Source organism: Schistocerca nitens, chromosome 4 (genome assembly GCF_023898315.1).
Source record: "Schistocerca nitens isolate TAMUIC-IGC-003100 chromosome 4, iqSchNite1.1, whole genome shotgun sequence".
Taxonomy (NCBI): domain Eukaryota; kingdom Metazoa; phylum Arthropoda; class Insecta; order Orthoptera; family Acrididae; genus Schistocerca; species Schistocerca nitens.
In genome coordinates, this window is record NC_064617.1 from 646,529,133 (window position 1) to 646,542,493 (window position 13,361).

The 13,361-nt window shown below is 37.5% G+C and overlaps 1 protein-coding gene across 1 annotated transcript in view; it reads left to right on the forward strand.

Annotated features, from left to right (window-relative positions):
- LOC126252877 (myosin regulatory light chain, striated muscle, 25 kDa isoform-like) overlaps window positions 1-11,442 on the forward strand; it is a 97,165-nt gene extending 85,723 nt beyond the window's left edge. The window contains exon 6 of the mRNA XM_049953836.1: window positions 11,124-11,442. Within this exon, the coding sequence (XP_049809793.1) occupies window positions 11,124-11,270 (147 nt within the window). The 3' untranslated portion in view covers window positions 11,271-11,442. The remainder of the gene's footprint in view (window positions 1-11,123) is intronic.
- The last annotated feature ends 1,919 nt before the right edge of the window (window positions 11,443-13,361 follow it).

Below are 13,361 nucleotides of genomic sequence, written 5' to 3' on the forward strand. Positions count from 1 at the left end.
CACACTTGTTGTTATGAATGGTTCACATGGTTTAAAAGTAGCCAGGCAGAAGTTAAAGATGACTCTCACTCAGGACGCCCGTTGACATCTACTGACGACACTCATGTCAGGAACGTCAACAAAATTGTGCATGCCAATTTAAGACTGACTGTCCAAGAGATTGTAGAAGAGTGTAACATTTCAGGTGGATCATGACAGGCAATCCTGACACAGCATCTTGAAATGCTTCTTGTTGCCACGTAGTCTGCCCCACGGCTCATGAGTCAATACCAGAAAGACCTTCACCTTGCAATCTACGAAGAGCTTTTGGATTGTGCAAATGAGAATGAGATTTTCCTTAATATAATCATAACTGGCGATGAGTTGTGGATCTATGGTTATGATGTTGAGACCAAGGTTCAGTCTTCACAGGGGGGCAGGAACAGTTCTCCAAGACAAGAAAAAGCTCGTCAAAGGCTGTTAGTTTTTTTGCCTTTGAAGGATTATTTCATCACAAATTCTTGCTACAGGGATAAACTGTTAATTGACTGTACTATTGGAATGTTTTGTGATGCCTGTGAGAAAATGTGTGAAGAAAACGGCCTGAAATGTAGCGAGAAAATTCATGGCTCTTGCATCACAATAACACACCTCCATATTTATCTCTGTTGATGTGTGACTACTGCACAAAAAATGAAATCACTGTGCTGTCTCATCCTCCACACTCTCCAGACCTGGTCCTATGGAATTCTTTTTATTTCCAAAATTGAAGGCCCTGTTGAAAGGACAATGATTTGCAACAATAGATGAGATAAAAGAAAATTCACAATGGTGCTTTGCGCAATTGAGGAGGAGGCACGCTGAGACTGCTTCTGGAAGGGGAAACGGTGTTGGGAGCAGTGTATCAATTGTGGAGAAGAGTACTTCAAAGGAGACCATGCACACGAAGTAAAAGTTAACTTCAGTAAAATTTTGTGGACAAAGCTCCAGAATATTTGAACAGACCTTGTATTTAAGAGGTCTGCTTTGAGCGCATTTCAAATAAATGTACTTTAGCTATCTTTTCCATCTCCTTGGATAAATTATTACACAATTTTAACTCATACAAGAAAACACTGTTCAGAGACTTCAATTTTTTTTTTCCCTATGCTAACTGCAAATTCAAAATACTACTTTTTCCGTGATTATGCATAATTATTGCTGATATAATTATTAATGTTTTTCGTAATGTGCACAACAGACACATAGGTAAACCTACTTGGCACACTGAGGACACCTAATTCTTTTAAATATTTCCTTACAGTGAGCCCAGCTACTACTTTTAGTTATTTATTATTCTTATGGCCATTTTCTGCAGTTTGTAAATCATGTCCATGTTTTGTGCATTTAATTCCCAGAAAAGAATACAATAGCTAATAATTACGAATGAGTGTACATGTGAATAGTACGTCACCCAAGGTTCTGGCTGTTAGATACTAATGATAGAATCCTACTGGTATAACATGTTGATGGCATTCTCTTTGCTGGTATCTTGACATGTTCATTTGAAGTCATCTGAAAATCAATTTTCATTCCTAAAAACTTTGTTTCTGCTACAGTCTATAGATTCATCATTTATATTTAGAGTGGCAGAATTGTTTTCCTAGATTCATCATTTATATTTAGAGTGGCAGAATTGTTTTCCTTCTTTAAGTGAATTGTTTTCTTTATGTTCAGTGCTAATTTATTACATTTGCCTTCTCAACTAGGAGTTCTGTTGTTTCATCAGTGACTGTAATGTTGCCGTTATCAGCAAAGACAATTTTTTATCCATACCTAATACTGTCTGTTAAGTCATTTATGAATTAAGAGCAGAATTGGCCCTAATACACTACCCAAAGGAACATATATGTTAATATGTTTTGCATCTGATAGTTGTTTCACTAAAAATTTAGTGTCATCTGATGTGTAGGCTATTTCTACTTTTTGCAGTCTATTTTCTGGGTTTGACTGGAGCCACCCATTAGCTATTCCTTTTATATATAGTGCTTCTAGTATATTTAGTAATATTTTGTGGCTAACATTGCGAAAGCCCAGACAGGTCTGGAAATAAGCCTATAACACAGTCATCACTGTCAACAGCTTGAGGTAACACTTTTGCAAGCACATTTAAGTCTGATACTGTTCTTGTGCCACCTTGGAAGCCAAACTGTAATCTGATAAGAAGATTGTATTTATTCATGTAACTCATTAATCTGTCTTTCATAACTGATTCTGCATCTACATCTACATCTATATTCAACAAACCATCTCACAGTGTGAGGTAGAGCATATTTCTAGTACCACTATTTTACCACCTTTCCTGGTTCCACTTCAAAATGGCATGTGGGAACAATGGTTTTCTGTAAACCTCTGTATGAGCTCAAATTTATTTGATTTCATTGTCGTGATCATTAATTACATGTATGTGGGAAGAAATAATGTGTTGCCTGACTTTTCTCTCAAATGTATGCTCTTAGAATTTCATCAGTGAACCTCTCCATTGTGCACAATGACTCTCTTGTAGTATCTGCCACTGGAGTTTGTTGAGCATCTCTGAACATGATAAAATGCACCTCTCTTTTTTGGAATATTTCTCTCTCTCTGTCTTTCTCTTTCTCTTTCTCTCTCTCTCTCTCTCTCTCTCTCTCTCTGTCTATCTATCTATCTGTCTATCTATCTCCTACTAATCTTAACATGGTAAGGGTCTCAGACTGCTGAACATCAATCAAGAAACAGTTGAACAAGTGTTTTATAATCTACTTCTTTCATGAGTGAATTACATTTTCTTGAGATTCTTCTAACGAATCTCAGTTACAGTAGTTAAAATTTTCAGTGATTTGCCACCAACAGTTTTATTCAAACAGTGGTGAATTTCTACACCTATTTATGAACAATATGTTACATTAAGGGTTAACTTCAAGTACTCGCACCAATGACTGATCCTTGCAGGTCTTCTTGCAATTCACTCTGCACTCTGGTGTTCTGGCATTGTTTCCTGTTAATAACTGCATTGATAGCAGAAACATCCTCATGGAGTTTTCAATATAGGTCTACAACTGTGTTCATCTCCCCTACTACTCTTTGGGAAAATGGGAATCACTCTTGTAATTTTCCAGTCGCCAAGTACCCTTTGTCACTCCAGTGACCTATGCTAACTTCTGTAGAAGGGGAGTAAATTCTTTTGCATAATCTCTTCAGAATCTCATAGGTATCTCATGTGGCCTTTCAAATACTAAATAATTTCTGTTGATTTTTTATTCTGACAACACTTATCTCAATCATTCATGGAATGACTGAAAAATGAAACTGTATTACAGTCTTCTGTGGGGAAATAGTTTCAGAAAACCAAATTCAGCATTTAACACTTTGCTCTTGTTGTCTTAAATTTCAGTGATATGTGGTTACTGAGTGACTGAGCAGATGATTTCGATCCACTTACTGACAAAAACTTAAGATTTTTATTCAGATCAGCTGATGAAATTTTGCATTTGAATTCATTGAGTGCTCCTTGCCTAGCTCTCCTTATGCTCACTTTGGCTTCTTTCAGCCCCTGTTGTTTTTCATCTAGGCTTTGACTTTGGCTAAATTTATTATGAATCTCTTTGCTTTAGTAGCAAATTTCTGACAGTTCCTCATCTATGTTGAGTCTTTCACATCCTTCATAACCTGGTCTAATGTGTATTAAATAACACTTTTGAATTTTATCCTTTTGTGTCCTGCATAGTCATCCTCAAAGCTGAATATTTGTAGTTGACTATCAGTTACTCTGCAATTTGTATACTGTAACTCTTTCTAAGAAAAAAATGTTTCCTACCTTTCTTAATATTCCTTGCAACACCTATAGTCATTGATGTTGTAACAGCGTTATGATCACTGATGCTCTCCTCTACATTAACTGATTCAAAATGTTTGGGTCTATCTACTTTACTATTCGACTATCCCAGAACCCAGTAACCACTACCAGCTGCAGGTTGTCTATCTAATAACTTCCAGGAGCAACAAAAATATGATTTTTCAACATTTCTTGTGATTACTGACTGAATTCAAAAATAGGTATTACAGCTAGAAATTGTATATGTGTCTTGTGGCAGCTTAATTCATGGCACAAAATTACTCAGAGTTTATTCACCCAGTATCTGAGAATGAGAGCACTTAGTGACATTCAACAAATGCGACACAAAATTTTAAACCCTTATGAAACTTTTTCTCACTGACACCCTCATAAAATAATGAGAGGAAAAAGTTTATAGTGCTACATTTTCACCGCTCATGCAGTAAACCTTCAACATCAGGCATCACATTTTAATATATTGCTTTACCACTAACTCTATTTGCAATACATTTTGCAAACAGTAATCACATATACAGGGTAGTTTGATTTTTCAAAGATTTGAGGGTATACTAGTTTATTTCTAGTATCTGCAACATGTACATGCAAATCATAGTTATCTGCTAGCTTATATTTTAACTGAATATCAGAGTTCAAAGTTGCCATACTGAAATGTGAAAGTGTCTGATTAGAACAGAGTAAAAAATATTTCACTGAGAATAATTAAAAAATATGCACAGCAGAAAGTAGTCACAAATGAAATCACTATGCTCAAACATTCTTATCACCATTTTGTTGTGATGGCAGTCACAGAAAGCTGTATTGCACGTAAATAAATGTCAGTTTCTCCAAGGTGGCTACTTACCTACAAAACACAGTATTAACAAGAGTCATCAGATTTATTCAAAGCAATATACACAATTAGAGTTATATGAGGAGACTCAGAATAAAATGCATAAGTTCACTAAAGATCACTCTAAAGCAAAGTCCAAACTAAATCCAGGCTAACCAACTCACAGGATATAGTCCAGTCTATAAATATCTGTAAATCAGAGTAGACATCTGGAAAATTACTTGAAGGTTACTTGATGACCACTGATAGGCAACTCGTGGATAACTGCTTTTAGAATTCTTTGGTAACCGCTGATCACATCACTTCACTAGAGTCACAATTCAATTAGCTATTGTGGAGATATGCAGCCTCCTGATACTAACACCATCTGTCACAGTCACTTGTGCAAGCCACTTCTACTCTTCCCAACATCGGGTTGCCCTGTCATCACAATAATGCAGACAAATCATAATACTGTGGTCTATAACCATATGATTCACACACCAGCAATTTTAATAAAATTAATGACTCATGTCTTGGTCACCCTTCATTCACCAATGTAATGTAGATAATACTCACTAAATAATACAAGGGTGATTCAAGTGAAAACCTTAAAAGTGCTATAATATTTTTCATTGTAACACTGAACAAGAAAACTTACATGTCCTTTTTCAGCATAGTCTCCCAGACATTGAATGTGTATATTCCACTGCTTCACAAGTGCATAGATGCCATGATGAAAGAATTATTTTGGTCATGTGTTTAGCCATTCATAAACCACAGTTTTCACCTTTTTGTTACTTCTGAAATGCCTGCCTCCCATTGCTTCTTTGAGTGCACCAAACAGATGAAAGTCACTAGAAGTGAGGTCTGGTGAATAAGGAAAATTTACCAGACATTCAAATTTAATTTCCTGAATAGTCTCAACTGTCTTATGGTGTCAGGTTTTGTCATGGTGTATCAATACTCCTGACATCAGAAGTCCTCATCATTTACTCCCGATTGCAGGGTGAATAAGAAGTACTGGTTACCATCACTCACCTAGCCATGTAATGCTCCAAAACTACTCTGTTTGCATCACAGAAGTGAATGAACATGAATTTTCCAGCAGACGGCTGAGTGCGAAATTTTTTTGATTCCAGGAATGAGCCATGGTGCCATTCTTTGCTTGACCTTTTCATTTCTGGTTGGTGACAGGGGACCCAAGCCTGTAACAATTTTTTACAGAAATGCTTTATCTTCAACATGGAAATTGCGTAAGTTCTTCACAGGTACCAACACGATGGTCTTCCAATTCGGCAATCAACTGACATAGCACCCATCTTGCAGACACCTTATTGAAATGCAGTACATTGCGAACAATATTCTGCACTACCAGTATTAAACTTGAAATTTGTGGCTGTTTCATTCAGAGTTACATGTCTTTTCTCCTCTACAAGCTCCTCTGCTAATGCAACATTCTCGTCTCGTCCATCACTACGCGGTGAGGCCGCTCTGGGCTTGGGGCATCCTCCACAGAAGTTACACCACTTTTAAACTTCCCACACCATTTGTACACTTTCTGCAATGACAAACATGAATCACCATACTGTGCTGTAACTCTGCGATGAATATTGATGGATTTGACACCTTCATTACACAAAAAACGGATCAGATACAGCTGCTCAATTGCAGTGTATGCTGACAGCAGGGTGGCCATCTTGTTGTGGATGCTGCTGCCTTATCCTGCATTTTAGCAGCTCTTTGCCACATGTCAGTCACTTTTTAAACTACCAACTACCAACACAGCACACAACTTTTCGAAATTTTATGGAACTCTTAAGGTTCTTATTTAAATCACCATCATATATCTTGACTAGGAATGATGGGTACCTATGACCTTTTAACATTGTTCCACCTGAAGATGTAGCTTTAGGCTGCAAGGCCAGTTGCATGTCAATAAACAATAATTTTACAAGCTTTCAGTGGAATTCTTCTTAACATCACACTCTTGAACAGCTGTAGATGCCCAGTACGTAAAACACTTTCTGAATGTACAGTGTATTTCTTGTTTGTGTTGACTGCAGAAACAAATGGAAGATTGTAATAAAAAATTTGAGAGTATTACTAGAAAGCAGTAGAATTAGACCAAAATTATTTATAATCAACATACCGAGAATAAGGAATCAACATATAAACTGTAAGAAAAAGTTGATAGAATGAACAGTATGTTTAAAAATTTTGGGCTGAAGATGAGCAACACAAAGACTATTAAAATGACCATCAACAGGGACCAATTTCCAAAGACAATGCTATTAACCAGGAAACACTAGAGGGACACAGAAAGCATTCAGTTATTGTAATAAAGTCCGAAAACATTCATGGGACTGCAAAACACCACAAAAAGCAAAAACAACCCTATACAGCACATAATTTGTGCCAATTCTCGCTTATGGTTTAGAGCAATAAACCCTACTGATAAAAGATAATGGCAGAATTAAGGGGGGGAAAATGAGATTCATAAGACCTATGAAGCAAACTACTAGAAAGGACAAGATAAAAAATAATCTGAACAGGAATGTAATTGGCATTGAAATCCCTGTTACTAGTGCAATAAAGAAACATAGACTGCAGTGGTATGGGCATTTTATGAGATTGGAAAAAAAAATAACAGCCAGATGATATTTTGGGATAAATGGACAGCAACAGTAGATCTAGAAGGCAGGAGGAGATAGTGAGGGCTTGTACATCACACCAGGGAAACTGGAGCTGGGAAATGGTGGTGGTGGTGATAATGATGACATAGAAAATAAAGTAACATTTAAGTCAGAGGACTAGTTGATAGGTCTTTGTATGTCAAACAGTTGATGACAAATATTAAATTTCTACAAAAGTAAATGAACAAAAGAGTAAAAATTGACTGGGGTTTTTGTAGTCAACTAAACAACTATTTTCATTTTCTGATATACCTAAAACATAAAATTTACAATCAGTGTGTATTACCAGTTCTGCTTTGTGGGAGTGAGATACAAGCTTTTAATGTGAAAACCATTAAAAACAAGACCTCTGATGTATCTAAAACAGACAATTTATAATCAGAGTGCATTACTAGTTTTGATTTATGGGAGCAGATATGGACTTTTAATATGAAAATCATTAAAAAACAGAGACTTACTCAGGAAGCAATGGAGAGGTGCATTATGGGAATTACCACAAGAAACAGAAGAAGGGATAAAAGAGAGGTAAATTGTACAATTTTTTGGGGGTAATATCATGAGCTGGAAATGAAATATAAAGCACTCAGCTGGAAACATCACACATCCCAAACTGAAGGTGTTATTAAGGATCATTCCATGTAGAAAATGTGGTGAGTGCTGAACAAAACATGCAGCAAGCTCAATATGTAAGTACACCTCCAGTGACATTGTTGTCAAAATTTTGGCACTACAAGCTGGTTGTGGTAATACAACCAATATAGGTAAACAGAAAAGCAATGGCAAAATCTACAAAAAAATCTAAAATTGAAGTTCTAATGCAATGATGCACCAAAGGGATCCTACTATGTGCTGACTGCCATGGCAAAGACCTCTATACATGCATTTGTAAAAATATACATTTAAAACATTCCATTTTTATTAAGGTTAAGCCTGGTTGCCACATTAAATGCAGTGGTGCAGAATGTTTTAACGGACAAGTCAACAAAAAAAGATTATCATTTGGTGATTATAGGTAGCGGCAACAATGTAAATAAAAATGAAAGCAAGAGAGCCCTTGATAGTTTTGAAACTTGTTCCCAAAACTAATTATTACGAATGTCATTAGCATAGATATGCAGCACAGCACGGTCTGCCACATTGGTTATTGGTTTTGAGTTAATAAAGTAGTACAGTTCTACAATTCTGAGCTAAAAATTGTGTAATAAGTTTAACTGTGTACATTTGCCAGACCTAAGTAAAATGACTTGCCATACTAACATGAAAAGGTTTTGTATTATACAGATGAGAGCCTTGAAGATCACACTGGAAGTGAAACAAGGAACAGCTTGTAAAAGCCTGTTTAACAGTTTCTGTATTCTGCCAGTTAGGCTATGTGCATGCTAGAACCATTATGCTAGTGAAAGAAGACACTAAGATCACAAATTGGAACATGCAAATTCACAGTCATGATACAAAGCATAAAACAGACTTCCATATACACTCCTGGAAATGGAAAAAAGAACACATTGACACCGGTGTGTCAGACCCACCATACTTGCTCCGGACACTGCGAGAGGGCTGTACAAGCAATGATCACACGCACGGCACAGCGGACACACCAGGAACCGCGGTATTGGCCGTCGAATGGCGCTAGCTGCGCAGCATTTGTGCACCGCCGCCGTCAGTGTCAGCCAGTTTGCCGTGGCATACGGAGCTCCATCGCAGTCTTTAACACTGGTAGCATGCCGCGACAGCGTGGACGTGAACCGTATGTGCAGTTGACGGACTTTGAGCGAGGGCGTATAGTGGGCATGCGGGAGGCCGGGTGGACGTACCGCCGAATTGCTCAACACGTGGGGCATGAGGTCTCCACAGTACATCGATGTTGTCGCCAGTGGTCGGCGGAAGGTGCACGTGCCCGTCGACCTGGGACCAGACCGCAGTGATGCACGGATGCACGCCAAGACCGTAGGATCCTACGCAGTGCCGTAGGGGACCGCACCGCCACTTCCCAGCAAATTAGGGACACTGTTGCTCCTGGGGTATCGGCGAGGACCATTCGCAACCGTCTCCATGAAGCTGGGCTACGGTCCCGCACACCGTTAGGCCGTCTTCCGCTCACGCCCCAACATCGTGCAGCCCGCCTCCAGTGGTGTCGCGACAGGCGTGAATGGAGGGACGAATGGAGACGTGTCGTCTTCAGCGATGAGAGTCGCTTCTGCCTTGGTGCCAATGATGGTCGTATGCGTGTTTGGTGCCATGCAGGTGAGTGAGCGCCACAATCAGGACTGCATACGACCGAGGCACACAGGGCCTACACCCGGCATCATGGTGTGGGGAGCGATCTCCTACACTGGCCGTACACCACTGGTGATCGTCGAGGGGACACTGAATAGTGCACGGTACATCCAAACCGTCATCGAACCCATCGTTCTACCATTCCTAGACCGGCAAGGGAACTTGCTGTTCCAACAGGACAATGCACGTCCGCATGTATCCCGTGCCACCCAACGTGCTCTAGAAGGTGTAAGTCAACTACCCTGGCCAGCAAGATCTCCGGATCTGTCCCCCATTGAGCATGTTTGGGACTGGATGAAGCGTCGTCTCACGCGGTCTGCACGTCCAGCACGAACGCTGGTCCAACTGAGGCGCCAGGTGGAAATGGCATGGCAAGCCGTTCCACAGGACTACATCCAGCATCTCTACGATCGTCTCCATGGGAGAATAGCAGCCTGCATTGCTGCGAAAGGTGGATATACACTGTACTAGTGCCGACATTGTGCATGCTCTGTTGCCTGTGTCTATGTGCCTGTGGTTCTGTCAGTGTGATCATGTGATGTATGTGACCCCAGGAATGTGTCAATAAGGTTTCCCCTTCCTGGGACAATGAATTCACTGTGTTCTTATTTCAATTTCCAGGAGTGTATATGGCTGATTGAGGATTAACTTTATCACCAAAAAGCCCATATGTCCAAGGGCCTGTTCTTTATAATTTTCTACCAAATGTTCTTAAGATGAGACATGAGACACTTGTAAAAAATGATTCAAGCAGCAGCTTATCCATAAATGACCATGTAACTTAGATATAAGATAAATAATAATTAAGTAAGAATCCTCCCAAGAAACAAGTATAGGATAAATTTCATAACAAATCAACTATGCGCTATGGGTTTATTAGTGTTGTACTGTTCAAATTATTTTATTGTAGCTTATTGTAAAAAATAATGCTATAATTTATACTTTGTTGATACTGCCCATGCATGTGAAATTACATGTTATGAGCAGAAAATAAATTTGAAATGAGAAGGTAATTTTTTGTTGGTCATAATATAAACACTTCCATCTAGTGACTTGTGTCTATAGCAGTAAATCTGCAGACATCACAAGATGAAGTGCAGACAGAGCTGGAGGACTCTTAAAATTACTTTCATTAAAATACAATAGCAAATTGCTTACATATAGCTGTTACTGAATTTGACTGAGTCAGCCATCTTCACACACCTAAATTGTCACAGCTTTATTGCTTATTGATCTTTGTCCATCATCTATCACAGGTGTCAACACTCTATTTAAAGCTATACATATGCTTCCTTTTTATTGCTATTCACCATTTTCCCTCAATAATATAAATATTTTATGTTGTTCAACACCCTGGTATTCAACTTCAGTTTACTGTAATTCATATTCATTTTTTGATAATGCAGTGTTATAAGTTCAACAAATTTAAAAATGTTTACTTGGTGATACAGTGGAGATAATAGCTAACAGCATGTCAATTTTTTCACAGGCTGATCTGGCTCTTGATGATGCTCCAGTTTGCATGAGGAAAGGAGTTGCAATGATAGACTACATTAAATTCTGTAACACATTAAGTGGATTACGCAAAAAGACGAAAACACCTGGACCTGAAGATTTCATGAGTCACGCACATTAGTGGTGGACTTCCCTACATGTCTGTGATTTCACCTAGTCTTAAGGTGATAGATGTTATCTCAATGATTGCAACTACGCAGTATGTAAATCAAGATTTTGTACAAAATGTACAAGAATATAACTCTTTAAAATATCAGTTTAACAAATAAAAAGAAGACAGTATGCATCTAGTATTTGTATTAACAACAGTTACTCAATGGATCAGCCTGAAAAACTTTCATATATAATTTATAAAATTATTTATACATCCAGTACAACTATCAGCAATTGTGCAGTAATTGATGTTGTATTTCCAACGTACATTCAATATCAAAACATGACCCCTAGATTTTTTTGAAGTTTCATTCCTTCATTCATCATGTTACGTGTATCCTGCAAACAAGTATAACCTTTAAGGATTTGAAAATAGTCGAAGTATACAATAACAGATTTCAAGCAGCCGTGGTATGGTACTAACAATTAATCATCACAATACTGCTACAAAAGTATTTATGTTGAGCCAGCACAAACTGAACATACAAAAATTAGCAGCAAAGCTGACATTAAATCAGTGCTGTGTATCTCCTATTGCAAACTTACTACCTGCATGACTGCATCAAGGTTTGTCATAGAACAGTCTATGCACCACAAAATTTGAGCCCTGCATCGCTACTTTTCATGAAGCAAATAGAAATATTACATTTTTCAATCTACATGATCAGGCAATTTAGAAGGAGTGGCTAGCAAGTTATATAGTTAATTTTCTTTTGAATCTGTAGGAATTCTAAATGTGTTACCGTACTTCATATATGATGGGAGACTTCTGAAGACCCTTGCAGTTACTTTGAGTGCTGCAGCATGATGCAAATTCTAGATGACGAATATTTTCCTGTTTCCTTGTAGTTGCATAAATTACAATTCAACTAAAGCTGGATTTTATTATTAGTATCAGAGACCATTAAAGCATTTTTGGTCCATATCTTTTACTCTCCTCATAACAGGATGTCAGATGTATCAATAGTTATGACAATGTGGTAGAAGATAACTTACTATCAATTTCTTAAAGAAACACTTAAAGTGATGAACATTTCACTAAAGTTCAGGTATAATATTTGACACAAAAAGAAAGAAAAAATTAAAAATATACTAAGACACCGAAAGAGGTGATACAAAATATTAGACACAAAGCCTTCTGTTTCAACTCAAAAGAGAATAAAGGAACAAATGCAAAACCACGTTAGAGAAGAAATGAGCTTAAATTGCCACCTGCTGGTACGTGATTCATTATTTCCATTACACAGCATTTTCAAATTTTTAGGGCAGTGAGACAAGATATAAAATGTAAAAACTATTCAGAAACTGAGGGTTGCTCAGCAAGCCACGAAGTATCAGATTTATGACACTCAATAAAGTAAACAAAAGGATTAGGAAATGACTGGAAGACATAATTACAATTATTCCAATGAGAATGAAATGTAAATGGGTGGGACACATAATCAAACAAATCCCAGATGGATCAAGGAAGTTCTTTACTGGATTACAGATAATGAAAAGACTAAGTTGTTAACTTAATGGCAGATGGATTGGAACTCTTATTTCTGAAAGCTAGGTAGTGCGTCCCTTTTACTTTTATATGTCTATCATCAATATTACACATTTTGTATCCTGATGGTAAGTATATAAGAGAAGAAATGAGCTTAAATTGCCACCTGCTGGTATGTGATTAATTAGTTCCATTACACAGTATTTTCAAATTTTTAGGGCAGTGAGACAAAAAAAAAAAAAAAAAAAAAAAAATATTTAGCCAAACAAAGTACTCCTGTCCATTTTTACTCTTATAATTATTTATAGTAGTATGTGTGTGTAACAATAGTACATGACAAATATTTACAACTAAAACAAATACGCTAATGTGCCTTCCACAGGTCCCAAGTGGAATGATCATCTCTCTGTCTCTCTCTCTCTCTTCTTTAATGAACACTCATTTACTAAGATCACCTTAATGCACTGAATTTAAAATTTGAAAAAAGGGTTTTTTTTATTTATAAGGTAATAAACAAATAATAGAACTACTACAGTACTTATTTACGGTGAAAATCCTTTAGGATTCTCT